This window comes from Pelophylax lessonae (assembly GCF_965119305.1).
Source record: "Pelophylax lessonae genome assembly, chromosome: 9".
In the NCBI taxonomy this organism is placed as follows: domain Eukaryota; kingdom Metazoa; phylum Chordata; class Amphibia; order Anura; family Ranidae; genus Pelophylax; species Pelophylax lessonae.
The window spans coordinates 256,284,334-256,311,889 of NC_138776.1; the positions used below are offsets into that span (position 1 = coordinate 256,284,334).

Below are 27,556 nucleotides of genomic sequence, written 5' to 3' on the forward strand. Positions count from 1 at the left end.
ACGACATAAAAATCTCCCATCTGGGAAGAATGACCCTTTTATTAAACTGCCCTCATCCCATTTATGAATGGTCTCCAGACAGGGCGGTTCAGCCTATAAAACACCACCATAACTTTTCAGCAGTCCCTGTTGGTGTGGTGGTGCCTTTTCTGGTGAACAGTTAATGCCCCTTTCTGTGTAAAACATCTGCTACAATCAGGACAGGAATACGGCCTCTCGTCGGTGTGAACCCGCATATGATTATCACGGATCATTTTAGTGGAGAAGCATTTGTGGCACTCTGAACAGGAAAATGGCTTCTCGCCAGTGTGGACTCTGTAGTGTCTTTTGAGTTGGGATGTTCGTGCAAAAGACCTTCCGCACTCAGAACATGGGAAGGGCTTTTCGCCTGTGTGTGTTCTCTGGTGATGAACAAGCTCTTGTTTTGTCATAAAGGATTTCTCGCACTCGGAACAGGTGAAGGGCTTCTGCTCGTAGTGGACTTTCTGGTGAGCGGTAAGTTGTGGTCTGAGACCAAAAGATGCTTCACACTTAAAACAGGTGTAGGGTTTTTCACCGGCGTGAAGTTTCTTATGGGCAACAAGCCCGCAGTATGTTATGTACAATTTTTCACAATCCGGACAAGAATAGACCTTCTTGCCCGTATGGATCATCTGGTGTATGTGGAGCGCCCTTTTGATTTTAAAACCTTTCCCACATTCTGGACATAGAAATGGAAACTCGACTTTTTGATTCCCCACGTTATGGACAAACTCTGATGGAAATATCTCATTGTCTCTCTTTGTGCATGTATCTAAATTATTAGAAGATCATGTAAGTGCATTTTTACATTTTTGCAAAAGATAGACAATGCCTTTAATTACAATTAAAAAAAAAATACACAAAATAACTATATGCAAACGTGTACACTAAACATCACTGGTGCAACCAATGTTTTTCAAAGTCACATTATTAGTAAAATTATTAGTAAAATGGAGATCAACCAAGTGAAGGCGCTTCAAGTGTTGTAGCTGAAGGGTCCAACTTCTGGTCAGTCGGTATCCTGGAGTAACTTTCACCATGAAGGCAAAAACAAAAATTCAGAGCAGATTCCACCACCAGGACTCACTCCAGTGATGCCCCAGATGACTTACAAATCTTGCTGAAGTTCTTCTTATCCACCTGTGTTATGTCAGTGTAGTACTGCTTTACTCTACATTAAATGTCTTGCTGCACTTAGAAGGTGCTGCGCTTCTTTCCTCTTGTCTCCCCCCCAGAGATCACTTCTGTCTCTCGCGCCGGCAGCCGCTACAGTGGACAGCTATCCCCTGAACTTGTGACCCCCCTCCCTTTTTTCCCCCTCCCCCTGGATATCCAGGACTAGCCCATACTGAGACCTCTTCTTGCGCCAATGTACTATATACTATCAGGGGAGAGGGGCCTTCCTATATAGGTGTTCAGTGAAGAAAGCTTTCCTAGATTGGTGATCAGGGAGAGAAGGACCTTCTTACATTGTTTATCAGTGGATAGGCTTCCCTTTAGATTGGTTGTCGGGAGAAGACGATTAAAGGTCCAGTTAATACCTAGTACATATACATTATTTTATATCTCAAGCCCTGATGAAGTGGGTGCTTTTGGACTCCTGAAATGCTTTGTAAACTATTAATTGTCTCCCTGAACCTTACTGGAATAAATTCATATTTTGACTTCTTAGCAGTGTGGCAAATGTGGCACCTCAATTCACATTTTTGCTATACTACTCTCTTACTTTACATTGGTAGGCAGTAGAGAACAGTCCTAAAATTGGTGGTCAAGGTTAGAAGGGAACTCTTACGGTATACTGCCAAACCAGCTTGTGACGAGATTTGTGATGACGATCACACTGAAAGAAATAAATCTGAAGGTCCAATAAACATCAAGCCTATATACATTGGTTTCTATCTCAAGCCCTGTTTTTGGAGAGAGTATTTTTGGATCCCATAAACGTGTTGGCTCCTCTTTTGACTGTCCCTCTGACTGATACTGGAATAAAGTTGTCCCTGGACCTTTTAGCACTGGCGTGGTGCTTGCAGTTCAAATTGTTGCTACATTGGCCTTTTACTTTGGTGGTCATTGGAAAAAGGACCCCCTATGTTGATGGATAGGGGGAAGAAGAACCTTCTTACATTGGTGGTCAGTGGAGAAGGATCCTCTTAGACTGGTGGTCAGGGGAGGAATGGCCGTCTTACACTTCCAAACCAGCTGCTGATGACACCTGTGCAGATAATCACACTGGAAGCAATACCATTAAATGTCTAGTTTATATCTAGTCCATACACATTATTTTCTATCTCAAGTCCTGTTAAAGAGGGTGTTTTTGAACCCCAGAAAGGTGTTGGCTCCTCCTTTGATTGTCCCTCTGACTCTTATGGAAATAAAGTCATATCTGGACCTTTTAGCAATGGTGTGGCACTTCAGGTCAAATTTCTTTCTAAATTAACCTTTTACTTTAGGAATCAGTGGAAAAGGGCCACCTTAGATTGGTGGTCAGGGGAAGAAGGATCTTCTTACATTCGTGGTCAATGGAGAAGCCCCCCCCCCCCCCTTAGATTGGTAGTCAGGGGAAGAAGCAACCTCCTACACTGGTGGTCAATGGAGAAGGCCCCCCTTTACATTGGTGGTCAGGGTGAAGAAGGACCTTCTTACATTAGTGGTCAATGGAGAAGGCAACCCACCCCCCCTAAAATGGTGGTCAGGGAAAGAAGCTTCCTTTTATATTGGTGGTCAGTGAAGAATGCCCCTCTTTAGATTTGTGGTCAGGAGAAGAAGGGCCCTCTTACACTGCCAAACCAGCTGCTGATGATACCTGTGCAGATAATCACACTGGAAGAAATTCCATTAAATGTCTAGTTAACATCTAGTCCATATACATGGTTTTCAGTCTCAAGCCCCGATGAAGGGGGTGTTTTGGACCACTGAAACGTGTCGGCTAATCTTTTGCTTGTCTTTCTGCCCCCTACAGGAATAAAGGTGTATGTGGACCTTTTAGCAAAGGTTTGGCACTGCAGTTCAAATGTTTTTTTCTACATTAGCCTCTTACTTTAGTAAAAAGGGCCCCCTTAGATTGGTGGTCAGAGGAAGAAGGACCTTCATATATTAGTGGTCAGTGGAGAATAGTGTTGAGCGAACACGGACTGTATTATTCGTGTTCGTACCGAATAATTGGATTTTTTTTACCCGAACACGGACACGGACACTTTACTGTATGTTCGGGTAAAAATCCGTGTTCGGTCGTTTTATTTCCGGGTTTTGCATGCTTTGGCGCTCTTTTCATGGCGGGCTTTCAACAGCCAATCAACAATCGTTTAACTGGTGTGCCTTAAGCCATCCCAGCCATGCCTGCAAATGTCTTAGTAGCTGTGATTGGCCGTCTGAAGCATGTGACCAAGTCTTTATAAGTTCGAGGCAGCCGCCGCAGCAGCGTCATTCTGCTGCTTAGCTAAGGGACAGAGCACACATCAATGTGCTGGCTGCTGATTAGGGAAAGATAGGCAGGAAAAAACCATTTGTGTCCGGATAGAATTGAGGGACAGGTCGGAGTGTTTAGGCAGGGCGAGTTGTAGGCATTTTAGGGATAGAGTCTGCTGAATTATAGGGTCAGTGTCTTCTACAAACTACAATCGATATTGCTGTGTGGGGGGTGGGGTGAATCTGCACTCAATCCTGATCTACGATCTCTTCTCAATCCTGTTAGGGACAGAGTCTGCTGAATTTTAGGGAAACTGTGTTCTACAAACTACAATCGATATTGCTGTGTGGTGTGGGATTGGAGATAGGCAGGTGTCAGTGATCCACATCCATTTTTCTGTGTGTGAGCTGCAGTGAACACAATCTTTTTGGGGTGCAGTGAACACAATCTTTTTGGGGTGGAGTGAACAACATCCTTTTTGGGGTGCAGTGAACAAAATCCTTTTTGGGGTGCAGTGAACAAAATCATTTTTGGGGTGCAGTGAACACAATCTTTTTGGGGTGCAGTGAACACAATCTTTGTGGGGTGCAGTGAACACAATCTTTTTGGGGTGGAGTGAACAACATCCTTTTTGGGGTGCAGTGAACAACATCCTTTTTGGGGTGCAGTGAACACAATCTTTTTGGGGTGCAGTGAACACAATCTTTGTGGGGTACAGTGAACAGAATCTTTGTGGGGTGCAGTGAACACAATCTTTGGGGGGTACAGTGAACACAATCTTTTTGGGGTGCAGTGAACACAATCTTTGTGGGGTGCAGTGAACACAATCTTTTTGGGGTGGAGTGAACAAAATCATTTTTGGGGTGCAGTGAACAACATCCTTTTTGGGGTGCAGTGATCAAAATCCTTTTTGGGGTGCAGTGAACACAATCTTTTTGGGGTGCAGTGAACAAAATCCTTTGTGGGGTGCAGTGAACAGAATCTTTGTGGGGTGCAGTGAACACAATCTTTGGGGGGGGTACAGTGAACACAATCTTTTTGGGGTGCAGTGAACACAATCTTTGTGGGGTACAGTGAACAGAATCTTTGTGGGGTGCAGTGAACACAATCTTTGGGGGGTACAGTGAACACAATCTTTTTGGGGTGCAGTGAACACAATCTTTGGGGGGTACAGTGAACACAATCTTTTTGGGGTGCAGTGAACACAATCTTTGTGGGGTGCAGTGAACACAATCTTTGGGGGGTACAGTGAACACAATCTTTTTGGGGTGCAGTGAACAACATCCTTTTAGGGTGCAGTGAACACAATCTTTGTGGGGTGCAGTGAACAACATCCTTTTAGGGTGCAGTGAACACAATCTTTGTGGGGTACAGTGAACAGAATCTTTGTGGGGTGCAGTGAACACAATCTTTGGGGGGTACAGTGAACACAATCTTTGTGAGGTGCAGTGAACACAATCTTTGTGGGGTGCAGTGAACACAATCATTGTGGGGTGCAGTGAACTCAATCTTTGTGGGGTACAGTGAACACAATCTCATACTTCTGAAGATTTGAGGGTGCTGCCTGTTCCATACTCCCCCTACTCCTCATCTAGCCTTTTAGGGGTACAAACAATAGTAATTGGGGCCTAGTGTGGTTGTGTACGTGTGATATACATACACTTTTTTTGGATCATATTTTCTATTCCGCTATTTAATCAAAAACCTTTGGGGATCAGTTAAATTGGGGGATAGTCTGTGTTGGTACGTGTGAGAGAGATCCACCTTTCCAAGTTGTTGGGGTTCATCTCATACTTCTGAAGGTTTGAGGGTGCTGCCTGTTCCATACCCCCCCTACTCCTCATCTAGCCTTTTAGGGGTACAAACAATAGTAATTGGGGCCTAGTGTGGTTGTGTACGTGTGATATACATACACTTTTTTTGGATCATATTTTCTATTCCGCTATTTAATCAAAAACCTTTGGGGATCAGTTAAATTGGGGGATAGTCTGTGTTGGTACGTGTGAGAGAGATCCACCTTTCCAAGTTGTTGGGGTTCATCTCATACTTCTGAAGGTTTGAGGGTGCTGCCTGTTCCATACCCCCCCTACTCCTCATCTAGCCTTTTAGGGGTACAAACAATAGTAATTGGGGCCTAGTGTGGTTGTGTACGTGTGATATACATACACTTTTTTTGGATCATATTTTCTATTCCGCTATTTAATCAAAAACCTTTGGGGATCAGTTAAATTGGGGGATAGTCTGTGTTGGTACGTGTGAGAGAGATCCACCTTTCCAAGTTTTTGGGGTTCGTCTCATACTTCTGAAGATTTGAGGGTGCTGCCTGTTCCATACCCCCCCTACTCCTCATCTAGCCTTTTAGGGGTACAAACAATAGTAATTGGGGCCTAGTGTGGTTGTGTACGTGTGATATACATACACTTTTTTTGGATCATATTTTCTATTCCGCTATTTAATCAAAAACCTTTGGGGATCAGTTAAATTGGGGGATAGTCTGTGTTGGTACGTGTGAGAGAGATCCACCTTTCCAAGTTGTTGGGGTTCATCTCATACTTCTGAAGGTTTGAGGGTGCTGCCTGTTCCATACTCCCCCTACTCCTAGCCTTTTAGGGGTACAAACAATAGTAATTGGGGCCTAGTGTGGTTGTGTACGTGTGATATACATACACTTTTTTTGGATCATATTTTCTATTCCGCTATTTAATCAAAAACCTTTGGGGATCAGTTAAATTGGGGGATAGTCTGTGTTGGTACGTGTGAGAGAGATCCACCTTTCCAAGTTGTTGGGGTTCATCTCATACTTCTGAAGGTTTGAGGGTGCTGCCTGTTCCATACCCCCCCTACTCCTCATCTAGCCTTTTAGGGGTACAAACAATAGTAATTGGGGCCTAGTGTGGTTGTGTACGTGTGATATACATACACTTTTTTTGGATCATATTTTCTATTCCGCTATTTAATCAAAAACCTTTGGGGATCAGTTAAATTGGGGGATAGTCTGTGTTGGTACGTGTGAGAGAGATCCACCTTTCCAAGTTGTTGGGGTTCATCTCATACTTCTGAAGGTTTGAGGGTGCTGCCTGTTCCATACCCCCCCTACTCCTCATCTAGCCTTTTAGGGGTACAAACAATAGTAATTGGGGCCTAGTGTGGTTGTGTACGTGTGATATACATACACTTTTTTTGGATCATATTTTCTATTCCGCTATTTAATCAAAAACCTTTGGGGATCAGTTAAATTGGGGGATAGTCTGTGTTGGTACGTGTGAGAGAGATCCACCTTTCCAAGTTTTTGGGGTTCGTCTCATACTTCTGAAGATTTGAGGGTGCTGCCTGTTCCATACCCCCCCTACTCCTCATCTAGCCTTTTAGGGGTACAAACAATAGTAATTGGGGCCTAGTGTGGTTGTGTACGTGTGATATACATACACTTTTTTTGGATCATATTTTCTATTCCGCTATTTAATCAAAAACCTTTGGGGATCAGTTAAATTGGGGGATAGTCTGTGTTGGTACGTGTGAGAGAGATCCACCTTTCCAAGTTGTTGGGGTTCATCTCATACTTCTGAAGGTTTGAGGGTGCTGCCTGTTCCATACTCCCCCTACTCCTAGCCTTTTAGGGGTACAAACAATAGTAATTGGGGCCTAGTGTGGTTGTGTACGTGTGATATACATACACTTTTTTTGGATCATATTTTCTATTCCGCTATTTAATCAAAAACCTTTGGGGATCAGTTAAATTGGGGGATAGTCTGTGTTGGTACGTGTGAGAGAGATCCACCTTTCCAAGTTGTTGGGGTTCATCTCATACTTCTGAAGGTTTGAGGGTGCTGCCTGTTCCATACCCCCCCTACTCCTCATCTAGCCTTTTAGGGGTACAAACAATAGTAATTGGGGCCTAGTGTGGTTGTGTACGTGTGATATACATACACTTTTTTTGGATCATATTTTCTATTCCGCTATTTAATCAAAAACCTTTGGGGATCAGTTAAATTGGGGGATAGTCTGTGTTGGTAAGTGTGAGAGAGATCCACCTTTCCAAGTTGTTGGGGTTCATCTCATACTTCTGAAGGTTTGAGGGTGCTGCCTGTTCCATACCCCCCCTACTCCTCATCTAGCCTTTTAGGGGTACAAACAATAGTAATTGGGGCCTAGTGTGGTTGTGTACGTGTGATATACATACACTTTTTTTGGATCATATTTTCTATTCCGCTATTTAATCAAAAACCTTTGGGGATCAGTTAAATTGGGGGATAGTCTGTGTTGGTACGTGTGAGAGAGATCCACCTTTCCAAGTTTTTGGGGTTCATCTCATACTTCTGAAGATTTGAGGGTGCTGCCTGTTCCATACCCCCCCTACTCCTCATCTAGCCTTTTAGGGGTACAAACAATAGTAATTGGGGCCTAGTGTGGTTGTGTACGTGTGATATACATACACTTTTTTTGGATCATATTTTCTATTCCGCTATTTAATCAAAAACCTTTGGGGATCAGTTAAATTGGGGGATAGTCTGTGTTGGTACGTGTGAGAGAGATCCACCTTTCCAAGTTGTTGGGGTTCATCTCATACTTCTGAAGGTTTGAGGGTGCTGCCTGTTCCATACTCCCCCTACTCCTAGCCTTTTAGGGGTACAAACAATAGTAATTGGGGCCTAGTGTGGTTGTGTACGTGTGATATACATACACTTTTTTTGGATCATATTTTCTATTCCGCTATTTAATCAAAAACCTTTGGGGATCAGTTAAATTGGGGGATAGTCTGTGTTGGTACGTGTGAGAGAGATCCACCTTTCCAAGTTTTTGGGGTTCATCTCATACTTCTGAAGATTTGAGGGTGCTGCCTGTTCCATACCCCCCCTACTCCTCATCTAGCCTTTTAGGGGTACAAACAATAGTAATTGGGGCCTAGTGTGGTTGTGTACGTGTGATATACATACACTTTTTTTGGATCATATTTTCTATTCCGCTATTTAATCAAAAACCTTTGGGGATCAGTTAAATTGGGGGATAGTCTGTGTTGGTACGTGTGAGAGAGATCCACCTTTCCAAGTTTTTGGGGTTCATCTCATACTTCTGAAGATTTGAGGGTGCTGCCTGTTCCATACCCCCCCTACTCCTCATCTAGCCTTTTAGGGGTACAAACAATAGTAATTGGGGCCTAGTGTGGTTGTGTACGTGTGATATACATACACTTTTTTTGGATCATATTTTCTATTCCGCTATTTAATCAAAAACCTTTGGGGATCAGTTAAATTGGGGGATAGTCTGTGTTGGTACGTGTGAGAGAGATCCACCTTTCCAAGTTGTTGGGGTTCATCTCATACTTCTGAAGGTTTGAGGGTGCTGCCTGTTCCATACCCCCCCTACTCCTCATCTAGCCTTTTAGGGGTACAAACAATAGTAATTGGGGCCTAGTGTGGTTGTGTACGTGTGATATACATACACTTTTTTTGGATCATATTTTCTATTCCGCTATTTAATCAAAAACCTTTGGGGATCAGTTAAATTGGGGGATAGTCTGTGTTGGTACGTGTGAGAGAGATCCACCTTTCCAAGTTGTTGGGGTTCATCTCATACTTCTGAAGGTTTGAGGGTGCTGCCTGTTCCATACCCCCCCTACTCCTCATCTAGCCTTTTAGGGGTACAAACAATAGTAATTGGGGCCTAGTGTGGTTGTGTACGTGTGATATACATACACTTTTTTTGGATCATATTTTCTATTCCGCTATTTAATCAAAAACCTTTGGGGATCAGTTAAATTGGGGGATAGTCTGTGTTGGTACGTGTGAGAGAGATCCACCTTTCCAAGTTTTTGGGGTTCGTCTCATACTTCTGAAGATTTGAGGGTGCTGCCTGTTCCATACCCCCCCTACTCCTCATCTAGCCTTTTAGGGGTACAAACAATAGTAATTGGGGCCTAGTGTGGTTGTGTACGTGTGATATACATACACTTTTTTTGGATCATATTTTCTATTCCGCTATTTAATCAAAAACCTTTGGGGATCAGTTAAATTGGGGGATAGTCTGTGTTGGTACGTGTGAGAGAGATCCACCTTTCCAAGTTGTTGGGGTTCATCTCATACTTCTGAAGGTTTGAGGGTGCTGCCTGTTCCATACTCCCCCTACTCCTAGCCTTTTAGGGGTACAAACAATAGTAATTGGGGCCTAGTGTGGTTGTGTACGTGTGATATACATACACTTTTTTTGGATCATATTTTCTATTCCGCTATTTAATCAAAAACCTTTGGGGATCAGTTAAATTGGGGGATAGTCTGTGTTGGTACGTGTGAGAGAGATCCACCTTTCCAAGTTGTTGGGGTTCATCTCATACTTCTGAAGGTTTGAGGGTGCTGCCTGTTCCATACCCCCCCTACTCCTCATCTAGCCTTTTAGGGGTACAAACAATAGTAATTGGGGCCTAGTGTGGTTGTGTACGTGTGATATACATACACTTTTTTTGGATCATATTTTCTATTCCGCTATTTAATCAAAAACCTTTGGGGATCAGTTAAATTGGGGGATAGTCTGTGTTGGTAAGTGTGAGAGAGATCCACCTTTCCAAGTTGTTGGGGTTCATCTCATACTTCTGAAGGTTTGAGGGTGCTGCCTGTTCCATACCCCCCCTACTCCTCATCTAGCCTTTTAGGGGTACAAACAATAGTAATTGGGGCCTAGTGTGGTTGTGTACGTGTGATATACATACACTTTTTTTGGATCATATTTTCTATTCCGCTATTTAATCAAAAACCTTTGGGGATCAGTTAAATTGGGGGATAGTCTGTGTTGGTACGTGTGAGAGAGATCCACCTTTCCAAGTTTTTGGGGTTCATCTCATACTTCTGAAGATTTGAGGGTGCTGCCTGTTCCATACCCCCCCTACTCCTCATCTAGCCTTTTAGGGGTACAAACAATAGTAATTGGGGCCTAGTGTGGTTGTGTACGTGTGATATACATACACTTTTTTTGGATCATATTTTCTATTCCGCTATTTAATCAAAAACCTTTGGGGATCAGTTAAATTGGGGGATAGTCTGTGTTGGTACGTGTGAGAGAGATCCACCTTTCCAAGTTGTTGGGGTTCATCTCATACTTCTGAAGGTTTGAGGGTGCTGCCTGTTCCATACTCCCCCTACTCCTAGCCTTTTAGGGGTACAAACAATAGTAATTGGGGCCTAGTGTGGTTGTGTACGTGTGATATACATACACTTTTTTTGGATCATATTTTCTATTCCGCTATTTAATCAAAAACCTTTGGGGATCAGTTAAATTGGGGGATAGTCTGTGTTGGTACGTGTGAGAGAGATCCACCTTTCCAAGTTTTTGGGGTTCATCTCATACTTCTGAAGATTTGAGGGTGCTGCCTGTTCCATACCCCCCCTACTCCTCATCTAGCCTTTTAGGGGTACAAACAATAGTAATTGGGGCCTAGTGTGGTTGTGTACGTGTGATATACATACACTTTTTTTGGATCATATTTTCTATTCCGCTATTTAATCAAAAACCTTTGGGGATCAGTTAAATTGGGGGATAGTCTGTGTTGGTACGTGTGAGAGAGATCCACCTTTCCAAGTTTTTGGGGTTCATCTCATACTTCTGAAGATTTGAGGGTGCTGCCTGTTCCATACCCCCCCTACTCCTCATCTAGCCTTTTAGGGGTACAAACAATAGTAATTGGGGCCTAGTGTGGTTGTGTACGTGTGATATACATACCCTTTTTTGGATCATATTTTCTATTCCGCTATTTAATCAAAAACCTTTGGGGATCAGTTAAATTGGGGGATAGTCTGTGTTGGTACGTGTGAGAGAGATCCACCTTTCCAAGTTGTTGGGGTTCATCTCATACTTCTGAAGGTTTGAGGGTGCTGCCTGTTCCATACTCCCCCTACTCCTAGCCTTTTAGGGGTACAAACAATAGTAATTGGGGCCTAGTGTGGTTGTGTACGTGTGATATACATACACTTTTTTTGGATCATATTTTCTATTCCGCTATTTAATCAAAAACCTTTGGGGATCAGTTAAATTGGGGGATAGTCTGTGTTGGTACGTGTGAGAGAGATCCACCTTTCCAAGTTGTTGGGGTTCATCTCATACTTCTGAAGGTTTGAGGGTGCTGCCTGTTCCATACTCCCCCTACTCCTCATCTAGCCTTTTAGGGGTACAAACAATAGTAATTGGGGCCCAGTGTGGTTGTGTACGTGTGATATACATACACTTTTTTTGGATCATATTTTCTATTCCGCTATTTAATTTAACTGGGCCTCCATGCGAGACCTGTGTGCCTTGTTGCGCTGTTTTGAGTACTCCACCAACATGGCCAGTGGCAATGACGCCGTTCTCAGCTTAACTATCCCACTTCTATGCCTCCTTGAAAAAACAATTCGGGCGATGATGGAAGAGGATGTGGCACAGGATGAGGAGGAGGAGGAGGATGAAGAGGTAACATTTCCAAGGCTTTCACGGCAGTCATTCGCAAGGGGCTCAGAGGGTGGGTTCCTGCACACGCAAACGCCAGGGACGCAATTGTCCAGCAGGGGCACAGTTCTGGAGGATGAGGAGGATGAGGAGGAGGAGGAGCTGGAGGAGGAGATGGAACCATGTTCACAGCAGGGTGGCACCCAGGCCAGCTCATGGCCATCACTGGTGCGTGGCTGGGGGGATACAGAGGACACGGACGATACACCTCCCACAGAGGACAGCCTTTCGTTGCCTCTGGGCAGCCTGGCACACATGAGCGATTACATGCTGCAGTGTCTCCACAACGACCGCCGAGTTGCCCACATTCTAACTTGTGCTGATCACTGGGTGGCCACGCTGCTGGATCCCCGTTACAAGGACAACGTACCGTCCTTAATTCACTCACTGGAGCGCGATCGCAAGATGCGCGAGTACAAGCGCACGCTGGTAGACGCCATGCTGCTGGCATTCCCATCTGACAGCGGGGCCACAGTGGAAGCACAAGGCAGAGGAGGAGGAGGAGGAGGTCGCCAACGCAACCAGGGCACCGCCAGCACCTCAGAAGGCAGGGTTAGCATGGCCGAAATGTGGAAAAGCTTTGTCAGCACGCCACAACAAACAGCAGCACCAGCAGCTCAGATGGAACGTCTTAGCAGGAGGCAGCATTTTACCAACATGGTGGAGCAGTATGTGTGCACACGCCTACATGTAGTGAATGACGGGTCTGCCCCCTTCAACTTCTGGGTCTCCAAATTGGGCACATGGCCTGAGCTTGCCCTTTACGCCTTGGAGGTGCTGGCGTGCCCTGCAGCCAGTGTATTATCTGAACGGGTATTTAGCACGGCTGGGGGCGTTATAACAGACAAGCGCAGCCGCCTGTCCAGAGACAATGTGGACAAGCTCACGTTCATTAAAATGAACCAGGCATGGATCCCACGGGACTTTTCCGTACCTTATGCAGAATAGCAATGGATACCGACCTTACCCACCCATTGTTCCATTTTTGCTCTTTCTCACTCTTTTGGGGTGTACCCTCATTTAAAATTTTTGAAAAGAAGCAGTGTTGGCTACCTCGTCCTCCTCCTCAGGGCCAGATTAATGTAGGGGCTATTGGAGCTGCAGCTCCAGGCCCCTACCTTTTATATAGGCCCCGGGTTGGCCATATTCACTGTTACCGCTCTTCTGTCACTTGTAAACACAGAAGTCTGGCTTCTATGCTCGCTTCCCCAGGCAGCACCCTCAGAACCTCCCCACACAGCGTGAAGGCCGGACAAGGAGGGACAGTTGGCGATGCATGGATGTGTTTATGGGCTTCAGAGACAGCATCCCATGTTGAATTAGGCATGCATGGCTGCACCCTTCCTCCTCTGGGTGCATGGCAAGGCACGGCCCTTAAGGCCCTTCAAAATCCTCAGCACCAAGCCCATGATGCTGTTAATCCGGCCCTGGTCCTCCTCCACCGCCGCTTCCACCTACACCGCCCATAGGTGTGCGCAGCCTATTGCATTAAGGTGTGCACCCCAAAGTTGAAATACACATGCATGTGTTTGCCAGCAGGGAGAGTAATGTATCGGGGCCATGTACCTGTAGGCAAGGAGAAATAGAGCAGAGCAGGTCCCAGGGAGATCTTTCCCATCTCCTCACTGGCAATGCTATGTGCCCTAGGTGATTAGGGTGTGCCCAGGCACACCCAGCACACCCTGTGCGCACGCCTATGTCACCGCCACATCCACCACCACCTCAACCTCCCTCCTACTCCATATGGGCCTCGTCCTTCAGAGATGAAGAAGAACATTGTTTTATTTTTCTGTTTTTTGTTGTTGTTTTAAGTTATTTCCCTATCCACATTTGTTTGCAGAGCACTTGCCATGCTCTTAATTACGTTTTGCTGCCATTTGCAGCACTCTAGCCCTTTCCTTTGGTGTTTTAGAGCCATTTTAGTGCCTTAAAGTTCGGGTCCCCATTGACTTCAATGGGGTTCGGTGTCCGGGAAAAGTTCGGTAAAAGTCCGGGACACGGACCCGGACTTTTTTTTAAAGTTCGGCCGAACCCGTCGAACACGGACATCTAGGTGTCCGCTCAACCCTAGTGGAGAAGGTTCCCCCTAAATTGGTGGCCGGGGAAAGAAGCATCTTCCTATGTTGGTGGTCAGTGGAGAAGGGTCCCCTTAGATTGGTGGTCGGCGGAAGAAGGACATTCTTATGTTGGTGGTCAGTAAGAAGATTGCCTCCTTACCGATAGTTTAAAAAGATCATTGGTACCAGCGGTTGCTTATCTGAGAGGCAGAATTTGCATATTTTTCAGGAACCTCTAGTAGCCTCTGAAGGAACCCTAGGGTTTCTACAGGACCTTGGTTGAGAAAGGACAATCTACAGCATCTATCTATATAGTAACCAATAAATAATCTTCTCCAAAGGCTCCAGTAAGTCACGCTCCTAGTTTTGCTGATTAACAACTGTGGCATAGGAAACAAGAGTCCACAGTATGGTTTAGCAATGAGAACTTTATTTTATTGCTGTCATTCAACACTGAGACCCCACCCCTGTTCCTGTCCTTGTTGGAAAGACCTCCCTCAATTCTTATTTTGATGAGACAGTAGAAAAAGATACAGAAGAATCAATGAACATGAGGGAAAGAAAAGAAGCCTAAGGTGGTTGTGTGTGGGTACTCCTTCCTTTGTGGAAAGTCAGGGATCCCAGAATATTAGATTACCAACAAAAGATGGTGGTGGTGGGAAGACTAACCCACCACAGCTCTACACTACAACAAGAAAAATGTGCAATAAATGATAAACCAGAGAATAACTATTTGAAAAAAATGAAAACAAAAGCAGAGAATACCAAAGCACCTAAAAGTAGAATCTACCAGCTTGGTGGACTGACCCTTTTGAACTGCATTGTCAGTTCAGCCTATGAAACATCACCAGAATCTAATGTTAGGGTGATGACTTTTCTGGTGGGAAGTTAGTGCTCCTTTGAGTTTAAAACACTTGCCGCATTCTGAACAGGAATGAGGCCTGTCACTGGTGTGACATCTCATGTGCCTATCGCGGTTCCCTTTGTCGGCGAAGCACTTTCCGCACGCAAAACAGTCAAAAGGCTTCTCTCCAGTGTGGATTCTGAGGTGTCTTGTGAGTTGCGATTTATCGCCGAAAGACTTTCCGCACTCAGAACACAAGAAGGGCTTTTCTCTGGTGTGTGCTCTTTGGTGAAGAATGAGTTCTTGGTTGGTCAGGAAGGACTTCCTACACTCAGAACAGGAAAAGGGTTTCTGCTCACAGTGGACTTTCTGGTGGGCAGTGAGTTGCGATCTGAGGCCAAAAGACGCCTCACACTTCAAACAGTTGTAAGGCTTTTCACCAGCATGAAGTTTCATGTGTTCCACCAGGCCATGATGTGTCATGTACTCCTTTTTGCAATCTGGGCAAGAATAGATCTCCTTGCCAGCATGCGCCATCTGATGAATTTGGAGTTCCCTCTTTGTTTTAAAACTTTTCCGACATTCTGAACATGGAAATGGAAACTCGACTTTGTGATTTGTTGTGTTATGGAACGACTCTGATAAAAACATCTCATGGTCTCTCTTTGTGACTGTACCCACATTATTAGATGAAGATTCCTCAGGAATAATAGGATCCTGTGGTCCATTTGCACTGTGACAGCTTGGCAGGATATTTGGAATAATAGTTTTGGATTCTTCACAATTAAAGGGATCTGTTGATCTCTCTAAACAATCAAATTTGTGATGAATATATTGGGTAAAAAGTCTTACTCCTGGAGAATATTGTGCCATGCCATTATTTCCATCTTGAGATAAAGAAAGATGTCCTCCTGAGATATTCAAGCCATCACCTCCACCTGTTGGAAAGGGTTTTTTTAAATAAAGAGCAACAGCATATTCATTCTTCATGTTCTGCAAGCAGAAGTCATTTATGGTGGTCTATATGTCAACTGTTCCCTAGAGCTATGGTACAGAATTAGATACAATTACACCAACACAAGGACATGAATCAGATAAGGGTCAAGGTGTATATACAATTATTACATTGTTAATGATGGACCTTTGTCCACCTGGTTTTATGGAAAATGACGAACAGAGATGGACCTTTCATAGGGTGTATAACATCTCCTCCTCATTTGTTGGGAATATGACATTATATTGAGGAATGTAGATGGACCTTTCATATAGTGTACAGGATCTGCTCCTCATTTGTTGAGAACATGGCGTTATATTAAGGAAGGGAGACGGCCCTTTTTATATGGTGTACAGTATCTCCTTCTCATTTGTTAGAACTTGATGTTATATTGAGGAATTGAGCTGGACCTTTAATATAGTGTACAGTATCTATTCCTCATTTGTCAGGAACATGACATTATATAGAGGAATGGAGATGGGCCTTTCATATGGTGTACAGTATCTCCTCCTCATTTGTTGGGAACATGAAATTATACAGAACAATGGAGATGGACCTTTCATATGGTGTACAGTATATCCACCTGATTTGTTGGGAACATGAAATTATATTGGAGGAATGGAGATGGACTTTTCATATGGTTTTAGAGCACCTGCTCATCATTTGTTGGGAACACAATGTTATACAGAGGAACAGAGATGGACCTTTCATTTAGTGTAAAAGATCCCCTCTCCATTTTTTGAGATTTGAGAACATTTTGAAAAATACACAGATTTTATTCTTCGGGTCTGGACTAGAGATTGATCTATAATATGGTGTACAGTATTTCCACCTCATTTGACAGGAAAATTAGTTGGTGTAGTTACATTGATGATGTTCTTATGGACAACACTATAAACATTTCCATCCTACAGATTGAGGATGTTATATAGATTGAAGTACTGTCCCTATTTGACAAAATTTAATTTTTAATTATAAACTTCGGTCAACTTAGTAAAAAAAGTTTGAAAATAAAATTGTCAGCTATACAAATCCTGTATAATAATAATCTCTACTTTGGTGGTCCACTGTTTTTAACTCCAGTCTCCTCTTACGAGATGGTAGGATGGTCTGCTTATTCTTTGTCACATTCGGTCAGTTTGCATACCTTATACTTGATACAAATATGAAGTGCTACATTTTGTGCATATAATACTTACCTGTGCTGATATCTCGAGAAGATTCCTCCTTTGTAATTGTCACCATCATTTCAGCTTCCTTCATAGACAGCTGGTTTCCTCTTACATACGTCTCGTCTTCCTCTTTAACCTCAATTTTCATATCAATCACTTCTACCCCCTTAAATCACAAAAATGATTATCAGCACTATTATCCTGAGACTACATAGAAGAATATAATGTAACACAGTTTAGCATCAATTTTGACATTGAAGCCCTCAGTCATCTACCTGATGATGGTGAGGGATGGTGTGACCTTCCTGTGTGAAATCCCGGGAATACAGAGGACAGGGTGGGTTCCTGTTACTGGATCCATCTGTAGGAAACACACACACTGACTGACTACATTGTTTCTGTTTATCAGATGATGGGGATCTATTCGGACCCTCCATGCTGCTCTCTTCTTTACAATAAAGTCTCCTCTTACCCAGTGATGTGAGGGGCGGCTGATTCTCTAGCATGACGTTCTTGTAGAGATCCTTGTGTCCTTCCAAATAATACTCCACGTTATCCTCCTCCTCTTGTTTTATCTCTTTTTTAATATTAATATTAAAATTGCTCGAGCTTCTACTCTGAATGTAAATGTAACACAAAATAGTAAACATGCAGCTAATGTGCAGATCATAATCGAACTACCACTGATTGGTAATGCTCTACCTGATGATGTTGAGGGATGGTGCGATCTTCCTGTGTGGAATCCTGGGAATACAGAGGACTAGGACATCTCTTTGGTGGGTTCCCATTAGTGGATACATCTGAAAGAAACACACACACTGACTGAATACATTATTTTTGAGTAATAATTGGGTGATGGAAAATCTAGGTGCACCCTCCATACTGATCTCCCCTTACCTGGTGATGTGAGGGGCGACTGGTTCTCCATCACGACATTCTGGTAGAGATCCTTGTGTCCTTCTAAATACTCCTGCATCACACTATTTTCTTTTATCTCTTTTTTAATAGTAATATTAAAATCGCTCCAGCTTCCAATCTAAATGTCAATGTAACACAAAATAGTTAAAATGTAAGTAATGTACAAAGTAATGTACAGATTAAAATTAAGCTATCAATGATTATTGATCTTGTACCTGATGATGGTGAGGGATGGTGTGATCTTCCTGTGTGGAATCCCGGGAATACAGAGGAGGGGGACATTTCTCTGGTAGGTTCCCATTACTGGATCCATCTGTAGGAAACACACACACTGACTGATACATTGTTTCTATGTGTTTATCAGATGATGGGGGAGCTAGGTGGGGCCTCCATACTGCTCTCTCCTTTATAATAAAGTCTCCTCTTACCTAGTGATGTGAGGGATCTAGGTGATGCTGGACTATCTAAGGGCCACCAAAACAAGCAGTTGGCACAATGTTGGTTTGCTAACACTAGTGCTCAGTTCTCGTGAGCAATCTATGAGTAGAAAAACAGAGCAATGCAGAAAAGAAGGGGGTGACCCAATATAGGGCCAACACCAGAACAAGATCGGGAGGCAACAGTCCACAAACTGTCTGTATTTGGTGATTATACCTCACCTGTTTCTGTCTCTAATTGGATTCCTTCCACGTTACGTGGCCAATCCCCCCTCACATCTTCCTCCTCTTCTTCATTTGTATATTCCACTTTGATATTGTTGACGTTAAGAACGTCCAGTGTGGGATGAGAAGGATGGAAAACCTGACACACACAATGATACAGTTACCATCCAGACACATCCCTTGTCGTTTACTGGATAATGTCCCAAAATTCCCGGCACCACTTACCTCTCCTGTCAGCATCTCAATGATCTTCCTGGTGACTTCAAGGATTTTCTTTTCATTGTTTCTCTCTGGAGACAGTAAGGAACATAGAGGAACTGTAGCGGATTCCTGTCCATCTCCCGATGTCTTTTTTGCAACTATGTTATCCTGTGTAGAGAGAGTAGACATTAGTTATCTGGTTGGGAAAAGTGTATATATAAACAACCCAACCTTTTACCATTAGGGTCCCTCCTTGTGCTGATCATGTAACAACCTATTTGGGGGGGTCCTCCTTATGGTGTGCAGCCATTAAAAAGGGGACTTCTGTGGGTAAAATACTGACCTTTGCTTTAGGCTGGGCACAGTGTGATGATGGAGGTCAAACTGGCCAACCAATTGGTAATGACCTGGAGATGTAAGAGCCTGTGTATTCTTTAAGGCTAGATAAGATATATATCGTCAACACACTGACAAGCTTTTTCCAAAGTGAGACCCTCTTCTTTATTGCATGATCACATATAATGTTTTGGGAGTGTGCAAGAACCCTTAATCGGGCATGTGATTCCATTATGCTTGATGAAGGGTCCCAAAACATTGTCTAGATGACCCATCTAATCCATGTTATACACCATGACCATTCGGGACAAGCTTGTGTCAAAGTGAGAAGTTCTTCTTTATCACATGATCACATAGAAAGAACGTTTCAGGAATGTGTAGGGACCCTTTATCAAGAATGTGATTCCATCATGCTTGATAAAGGGTCCCCTACAGGGTCCCAAAATGTTGTCTATGTGACCTATCTAATCCATGTTATACACCGTGACCATTCAGGACAAGCTTGTTTCAAAGTGAGAAGTTCTTTATCGCATGATAACATAGAAAGAGGGTTTCGAGAGCGTGCAGGGACCCTTCATCAAGCATTTGATTCCATCATGCTTGATGAAAGGTCCCCTGCATGGTCCTGCAACATTGTCTATGTGACTTATCTAATCCATTGAATACACCAGTGGTCTCCAAACTTACTTGTCTTTATCCAGCCCTTGGAGCACTTTTACTTCCACTGACCCAAAACACTATTCCTTCCACTGACACCAACAATGGGGTATAATTCCTCCCACTGACACCGACGATGGGGCACTATTCCTCCCACTGACACAGACTATTGGGCACTATTCCTCTCACTGACACCAGTGATGGGGCACTATTCCTCTCACTGACACTGACAATGGGGCACTATTCCTCTCACTGACACCGACAATGGGGCACTATTCCTCCCACTGACACCAAGGATGGAGCACTATTCCTCTCACTGACACCAAGGATGGATCACTATTCCTCTCACTGACACCAAGGATGGAGCACTATTCCTCTCACTGACACCAAGGATGGAGCACTATTCCTCTCACTGACACCAAGAATGGGGCACTATTCCTCACACGGACACCAAGAATGGGGCACTATTCCTCTCACGGACACCAAGAATGGGGCACTATTCATCTCGGGGAGACACCAATGATGGGGCACTATTTCTCCCACTGACCATAGCCTGGTCCCCCTAAAGTTTTAAGGACAGTAAACTAGCCCTTTGTTTAGAAAGTTTTGAGACCTGTTATACATCGTGACAATTCGGGAGACACTGCAGTACCATCTTTATCGTTTGGGTGATTCCAGTATTGTGTGTGAAAAGGATAAGCTTGGGTTCAGTCCGGACCTGTAGGGACACTATTCCTCTCACTGTCACCAATGACGGGGCACTATTCCTCTCACTGACACCAATGATGTGGCACGTTTCCTCCCACTGATCCCAATGATGGGCAAGCACTATTTCGCCCCCTAATACAGAAGATGCATTGTTTACTCCCACTGACACCAGGACATTTTCTTCCCCCCCCCCTGGCCACAGTTAGGTCCCCTAAAGTCTGAAGACAGTAAACTGGCTCTTTGTTTAGAAAGTTTGGAGACCCCTGTTATACACCATGACCATTCAGGAGACACTGCAGTACCATCTTTACTGTATGGTTGATTCCAGTATGGTGTGTGAAATGGATAGGCTTGGGTTCAGTCCGGACCTGGAAGTTAGCGGTATTGCTGGTTCCATGGGCTTCATCCAGGAGACTTCCCACCCCACAGCTACACATAATAAAGGGCTGGGGATGGTCATGACATCATTGACCTAATATGGCCACATGGCCATATTGGGACAATATAATTGTCCTATTATGGCCATATTAGGTCAATGATGTAAGGGAGCATCCCCACCTCTTTATTATGCGTAGCTGCGGGATGGGGAATCTCCCGCCAGTGAGGGTGCAATCACGTGACAGCTTCCCCCAGTTTCGGACAAACTGGGTTCGGACAGAGTTTGGATCCAGCCATCAGTAGGTCTCATTTAGATATGTGATTGGGGCGGGTGGGGGCAGTAAAAATGCACAATTATTTTTTATTGCTCCCAATTGTCCCCCCTTTAACTGCAATAGGCATTGGATGAGGGGGTCTACAAGCCTTGGTCGTGACCTGTTAAGGGGACAGGGAAGTACCACAAATGCACATAGTTGTGATGCGTTTATCAGCAAAAATATATCAATCTTTAGAGGACGTCTAAATCTACGCTAACACAAAAACATTTAAACAGTTGTACTTTTAAAATATTTGTAATTTCTTAACAAAAAAAAAATATAAAATATCTGTAAATAAAAATACATAATAACTAAATACCCTTTATAAATAAATACCCATTACAAATAAATATCTGTAATAAACACCCACAGTAAAAATAATGAATAAATATTATTAGTAAATAAATACCCATTATGAATAAATAAATGCCTGTAATAAAAAAAATAAAAATCTGTAATAAATAAATAAATACCCATAAAAAATAAATGCCTTTATTAATTAAATACCCACACTAAAAAATAAATAAATGGCTGTAATAAAATAAATACCCATAATAAATAAATACCTTTAGGAAACTAAAACAATAAATATCTGTAATAAATAAATACTATAATAAATAAATACCTGTTATAAACGCCTGCAATAAATAAATATCTGTAATTAATACTCATAATAAATACATAAATAACTGTAATAAATAAATAATTAGTAATTTCATCAAATATATACCCTAAAATATAGGGGACAAAGTCCTCTGCAAACGTGTGATTTTTATGTAGCATTTCGGAACAGTAAACCCCCAAGTGAACAGCTGCGAATTAATTTAGGAAAGCTCCTCTCCCCTTTTTTTTTTCAAATTCAATGTTTATTGAGGAGATAAAGGCATACAAGTCACCAAAGGCAGTGAATTGAAATACAGCCGAGTAACAAGAGAACAGCGTAACATGAGGCGTAAATCATATAAACATAGCCGTATGTAAGAAATGAGAATATACAATGCATTAAAGTATGTCTCAGGACGGCAGATCCCCAGATAGACCCACGCTCCTACCGGCATCTATGACATGGCCGGCATACCGGAGTGCGGAGGGTATCTGATGGGGTCACCAATCCAAGAAACCACAAGAGGTCTTAGTGTCATGTATGCCTTACAAGAGCGGGAGAAATTTTTCAAAGAAGAGAAAAGAAAAACAAAAAAAAAAAAGAGAAGAAAAAGAAACGAAAAAAACTCCTCTCCCCTTTTGACATCCAAACTCACTGCCAATTTTCTTAAAAAATAGACACGTATCAGAAAAAAAAATTAAAAATAAATGTGTTTGTGCTGCTTTCAGAATCCTCCTTACCTCCCCGGTCAGCAGGTAGATGATCTGCAGGGTGAGCCGTAATATTTTCCCAGTCAGGTTGGTGCAGTTTGCCTCCATTGCTCGCACTCTGTTCAACTCACTTCCAATACTGTGCCCATCCCCCCAACTGGATCCATTGCTCTCACTCTGTTCAACTCACTCCCAGTGTATATAGTGCCCATCCCCCCAACGCACGGCATTATGGGTGAAAGCTGTTTTGTTGCAGCCCAGCAGACCTGGAGGCACTATTTAATAAATTATGCTAAAAACAGATTTTCTATCCAAGCCCACCAAAGACCTCACGTTGTCTGAGAGCAGAATACATTTTCTAATATTTTTAATTTTTTTTTTTTTTAGCTTTGTGTCTGCACTTCTGGGCTACAAAAAAATGTCTGACACCATTGATACTGTATTATTTACAGGGCGAGAGGGTGAGAACTCTCCTTCCCAGAATCCTCAGCAACCCCAATGACATCGCGATTCAAGGAAGTCTATATACATGCGTTTCACTATAATATGTGTTTTATCTCAGTTGTTATATCAGTTGTATATTTTTTAATATTATATTTATTTTTATTATGTATGTATATAGATAGATAGATAGATAGATAGATAGATAGATAGATAGATAGATAGATAGATAGATAGATAGATAGATAGATAGATAGATAGATAGATAGATATGTAATTTTTTTTCATTAAAAATTAATTAATCTTTATATTTAAAAAAAAAAAAATGTAATTGATACAGAGATCCACGTGGTCGTAGAAATAATCAACACGGTCCGTATTAGCAGAAGTAGGCATAGGCATGAATATGCAGAACATGGATACATATGTGAGAGCCCATATTTATTACAAGTGGTCACCACCTTCGAAAAAAAGAGGTTTATCAGCTATTTTGCCCTGGAGCAAAGAAATGGCAGAACAATAGTTTATATACAGAGAATACATTTCAATTGTGCAGGCAATAGAAATAAGGGACTTTCAGACACGCACCTCATGAAGTCATCAAATCAACACGGAATCCATAAACATGAAATCAATTAATTTTTATTACAATTCATATTAAAATTCACTATACAGAGACTTTAAAAAAAAAAGTTGTATATATGAGAAAATTCAAAACTATCCTATCACGATTTTAGTCATGAGTAGTCTACACGTTTCATGGGTATTCCGCTTCCTCAGGACAAAGGATGTGTTCTCATATAGATTCCCACAGAAGTGTCAACCCATCTATAAAGTTGAGTGTATAAGACAGAATAAATCTCAGCCTCAAGGTACATGGTTGGTGTTCCCAGGAGGGGGGGAATAGAGATAAGGACCTCTAGGTATGGGGTCAGTGATATGGCCAGAGCAAATCCACAGCTGATCTCGTAAGAAAGTCAGGGAGAAGGTAAGAAGAAGTATGTTAGCAGAGTGGAGAAGATTGGAGAGATGGGGGGGGGGGGGGGGGCAGAGGGTCTGAATAATGTGCGGGGAAGGGAAAAGCCCTTTTGGGTGTCCATTACCTAGAGGAGCCATCTAAAGGATGTTCAAACGTTGAAGTTCCCGTTAGCGTAGGGTATTCCTCTGAGAGCATAAAATCCACTCAACAGGACAATGTTTTCTGTCACTGTTCTTCCTATTACTGTAATTTTCCATTCTGCTATAAAATCTTGTTTAGGATCTATATATATATATATATATATATATATATATATATATATATATAAAAGTGAGGAAACTTTTTGAAGACCCCTCGTATCATGTAACATACTCTACCATTCCAGGTCAGTATCTTTACGTGGCATTTGTCACCATGGCACATTCCGTGTGCCACTCAGTAAACACCCAAACATAAGCTTAGAGCAGGAGGTTACCCCATCACCCAAACAGAAGCTCAGAGCAGGAGGTTACCCCATCACCCAAACAGAAGCTCAGAGCAGGAGGTTACCCCATCACCCAAACAGAAGCTCAGAGCAGGAGGTTACCACATCACCCAAACAGAAGCTCAGAGCAGGAGGTTACCCCATCACCCAAACAGAAGCTAAGAGCAGGAGGTTATCCCATCATCCAAACAGAAGCTCAGAGCAGGGGGTTACCCCATCACCCAAACAGAAGCTCAGAGTGGGCGGTTACCCCAACACCTAGAAGACCCATCTGAAGGATGTTCAAGCAATAAAATTCCCGTTAGTGTAGGGTAGTCCTCTGAGAGCATACAATCCACCCAACAGGACAATGTTTTCTGGCACTATTCTTCCTATTAGTTCCATTCTGCTATAAAATCTTGTTTAAGATCTATCATATCATACGAGGGTTCTTCAAAAAGTTTCTGCACTTTTAAAACTAAGTTATATATACAGTATCTCACAAATGTGAGTACACCCCTCACATTTTTGTAAATATTTTGTTATATCTTTTCATGTGACAACACTGAAGAAATGACACTTTGCTACAATGTAAAGTAGTGAGTGTACAGCTTGTATAACAGTTTAAATTTGCTGCCCCCTCAAAATAACTCAACATACAGCCATTAATGTCTAAACCACTGGCAAAAAAAAGTGAGTATAACCCTAAGTGAAAATGTCCAAATTGGGCCCAATTAGCCATTTTTCCTCCCCAGTGTCATGTGAATCGTTAGTGTTTCAAGGTCTCAGGTGTGAATGAGGAGCAGGTGTGTTAAATTTGGTGTTATCGCTCTCACTCGAGACATATTGGTCACTGGAAATTCAACATAGCACCTCATGGCAAAGAACTCTCTGAGAATCTTAAAAAAAGAATTGTTGCTCTACATAAAGATGGCCTAGGCTATAAGAAGATTGCTAGGACCCTGAAACTGAGCTGCAGCATGGTGGCAAAGACCATACAGCGGTTTAACAGGACAGGTTCCACTCAGAACAGGCCTCGCCATGGTCGACCAAAGAAGTTGACATGCTCAGCGTCATATTCCCTTCCAGTAAAGGGAACTCTTAAGGCGTCAGCATACCATGACATTTTGGACAACTTTGTGGGAACAGTTTGGGGATGGCCCTTTCTGTTCCAACATTACTGCGCTCTAGTGCACAAAGCAAGGTCCATAAAGACGTAGATGAGCACGATGGGGTGAAGGAACTTGACTGGCCTGCACAGAGTTGAAGACGTTCCCTAGTTTGTCCAAGCCACTTCTTCACTTCTGTATCGGGGGTTTGGAGAAGCTACAAAATGCCTTCAATTGAATGAATTGAATGTGACTATCACTAGACATTCTGTCAGATTGTTCAGAAGATACTTGACCATCTCTTTGCTTAGAAAACATAAAGCTCCTTCAAAGGCCAAATTTCAATAAGTCAATCCTGTAGTGTTGTTGATGAAGAACAAGGAATTGTGACCAGTGATAACCGTACATATAAAACAAAAGTCTATGCTATGGTTCGCCAATTAGAACTTTATTTTATGAATGGCTTGAAGTGTCCTAGGAATGAAGGACAGTTTCCTGTCCATGTTGGACATTTCCGCTCGATTTCTGTCTGGATGATGCAGCTACGAGAGAGGGAACACTCTCCTCAATGGGAAAACAGGGAAGGGCAGAAAGTTAGAGTTTAAACTATTTCAAACCTTTCATACTACCTAATTTTGATCACACAAGTATTCTACGGGACGATCCAAGCTATGAAGCACCAAGGTTTTACTGCGGCCTCTGGGGGTGTGCGTTCTCTGATGCAAAATTAGTGTCGCTTTTTGGGCAAAACATTTCCAGCACTCGGAGCAGGAAAAAGGCTTTTCGCCAGTGTGAACTCTTAAATGCTTATCACGATTTGCTTTACTGGAGAAGCATCTGCCGCACTCGGAACAGGGAAAGGGCTTCTCGCCGGTGTGGACCCTATGGTGTGTTTTGAGTTGCGACTTTAGGCTGAAGGACTTTCCACACTCAGTACACGAGAAGGGCTTTTCTCCTGTGTGGGTTCTCTCGTGTCGGACAAGTTCTTGTTTTTTTATGAAGGCCCTCTTGCACTCGTAACACGAAAAGGGCTTGTGGTCGGAGTGAACTCTCTGATGGGCTGTGAGTTGGGATTTCTGGGTGAAAGACTTTCCGCACTCAGAACAGGAGAAGGGCTTTTCCCCAGTGTGAATTCTCTGGTGTGCAACCAGGTCACAGTTTTTTATGTATGATTTTTTGCAGTCCGGGCAAGAATAGATTTTTTTACCAGCGTGGTCCCTCTGATGAACATGGAGTTCATATTTTTTATTGAAACCTTTCCCACACTCAGAGCATGGAAATAAAAAGTCAGCTTTATGATTTCTTGGGTTATGGTTGGTTGCTTGAGAACGTTGTACCATGGTATTTTCTTCAGCTTTATGATTTCTTGGGTTATGGTTGGTTGCTTGAGAACGTTGTACCATGGTATTTTCTTCTTCGTTGTAGTCTGGAGATGAAATAAGACGTCCTTCTAAGGTATTCCAGCCATCGTATGCACCTATTTAAAAGGATTGTTTGGTTAATAGCAGCATGTTCATTGTCTCTGGGGAACATTAGCTGGTGGTGTAGGTACATTGATGATGTTCTTAAGGGCAACAATTTTATATCTTATCATAGATAGAAGACGTGTTCTATATCGATTAAACTATTGATTTTTTTCTCCTTTAAACCTAAAACTAATAACAAAATGAAGACTTTTCTAACTTAGCCCAGCCATTTACAATTGAGTTCCCTTTTACGGGATCCTATGGTATAGAGGACACTGCACACCGCCAGCTCAGCGTGTGGTGGTAAATGGCCTCAGCCTGGGCTATTCCCCACACCCCTGTCATGTTTTGCCCTGCCAACAAGACTTTACAATTAAGCCCTAGGCAGGGCAAAACACATTAGTGGTTTGGCATAGCAGGGGCTGAGGCTATTTTCACATAGTACCACATGTTGAGCTGGTGGTGTGCAGTGTCTTCTATACCATAGGACTCTACAGTGTTATCTGAATAAGCTGTAGGGATGGCCGCACTCTTATATAGTTGTGGATCACTGGAGCTACAGAGTTGAAGAGCCCTTGGATCAGCACCGTAGGTTGCTGTGGGTTTCCATGAGTCCTTTTACTGCATGGTGTGAAGGTCTACTG

At 42.9% G+C, this 27,556-nt stretch overlaps 1 protein-coding gene across 1 annotated transcript; it reads right to left on the reverse strand.

Annotated features, from left to right (window-relative positions):
• Positions 1–26,800, reverse strand: LOC309564395 (uncharacterized protein). The gene is made up of 11 exons (XM_082269023.1): positions 26,088–26,800; positions 18,769–18,912; positions 18,536–18,682; positions 17,861–17,999; positions 17,666–17,763; positions 17,473–17,580; positions 17,239–17,295; positions 16,991–17,129; positions 14,802–15,735; positions 2,145–2,233; positions 1–808 (listed from the first exon to the last, which is right to left on the reverse strand). The coding sequence occupies exons 1-11, from the start codon at positions 26,784–26,786 to the stop codon at positions 117–119; spliced, it is 3,246 nt and encodes a 1,081-aa protein (XP_082125149.1). The 5' UTR covers positions 26,787–26,800; the 3' UTR covers positions 1–116.
• Positions 26,801–27,556: the final 756 nt, after the last annotated feature.

Excerpts from the sequence above, each read along its gene's own strand:
- LOC309564395 (XM_082269023.1), bottom strand. The coding sequence starts at position 26,786 with ATGGTACAACGTTCTCAAGCAACCAACCATAACCCAAGAAATCATAAA. Across the intron at positions 2,234-14,801 it reads CACCCTAACATTAGATTCTG|GTGTCATCAGCAGCTGGTTT; the intron begins GTGATGTTTCAT and ends TTATCTGCACAG. Across the intron at positions 809-2,144 it reads CTTCTCCACTGACCACCAAT|CTTCTAATAATTTAGATACA; the intron begins GTAAGAAGGTTC and ends CACTTACATGAT.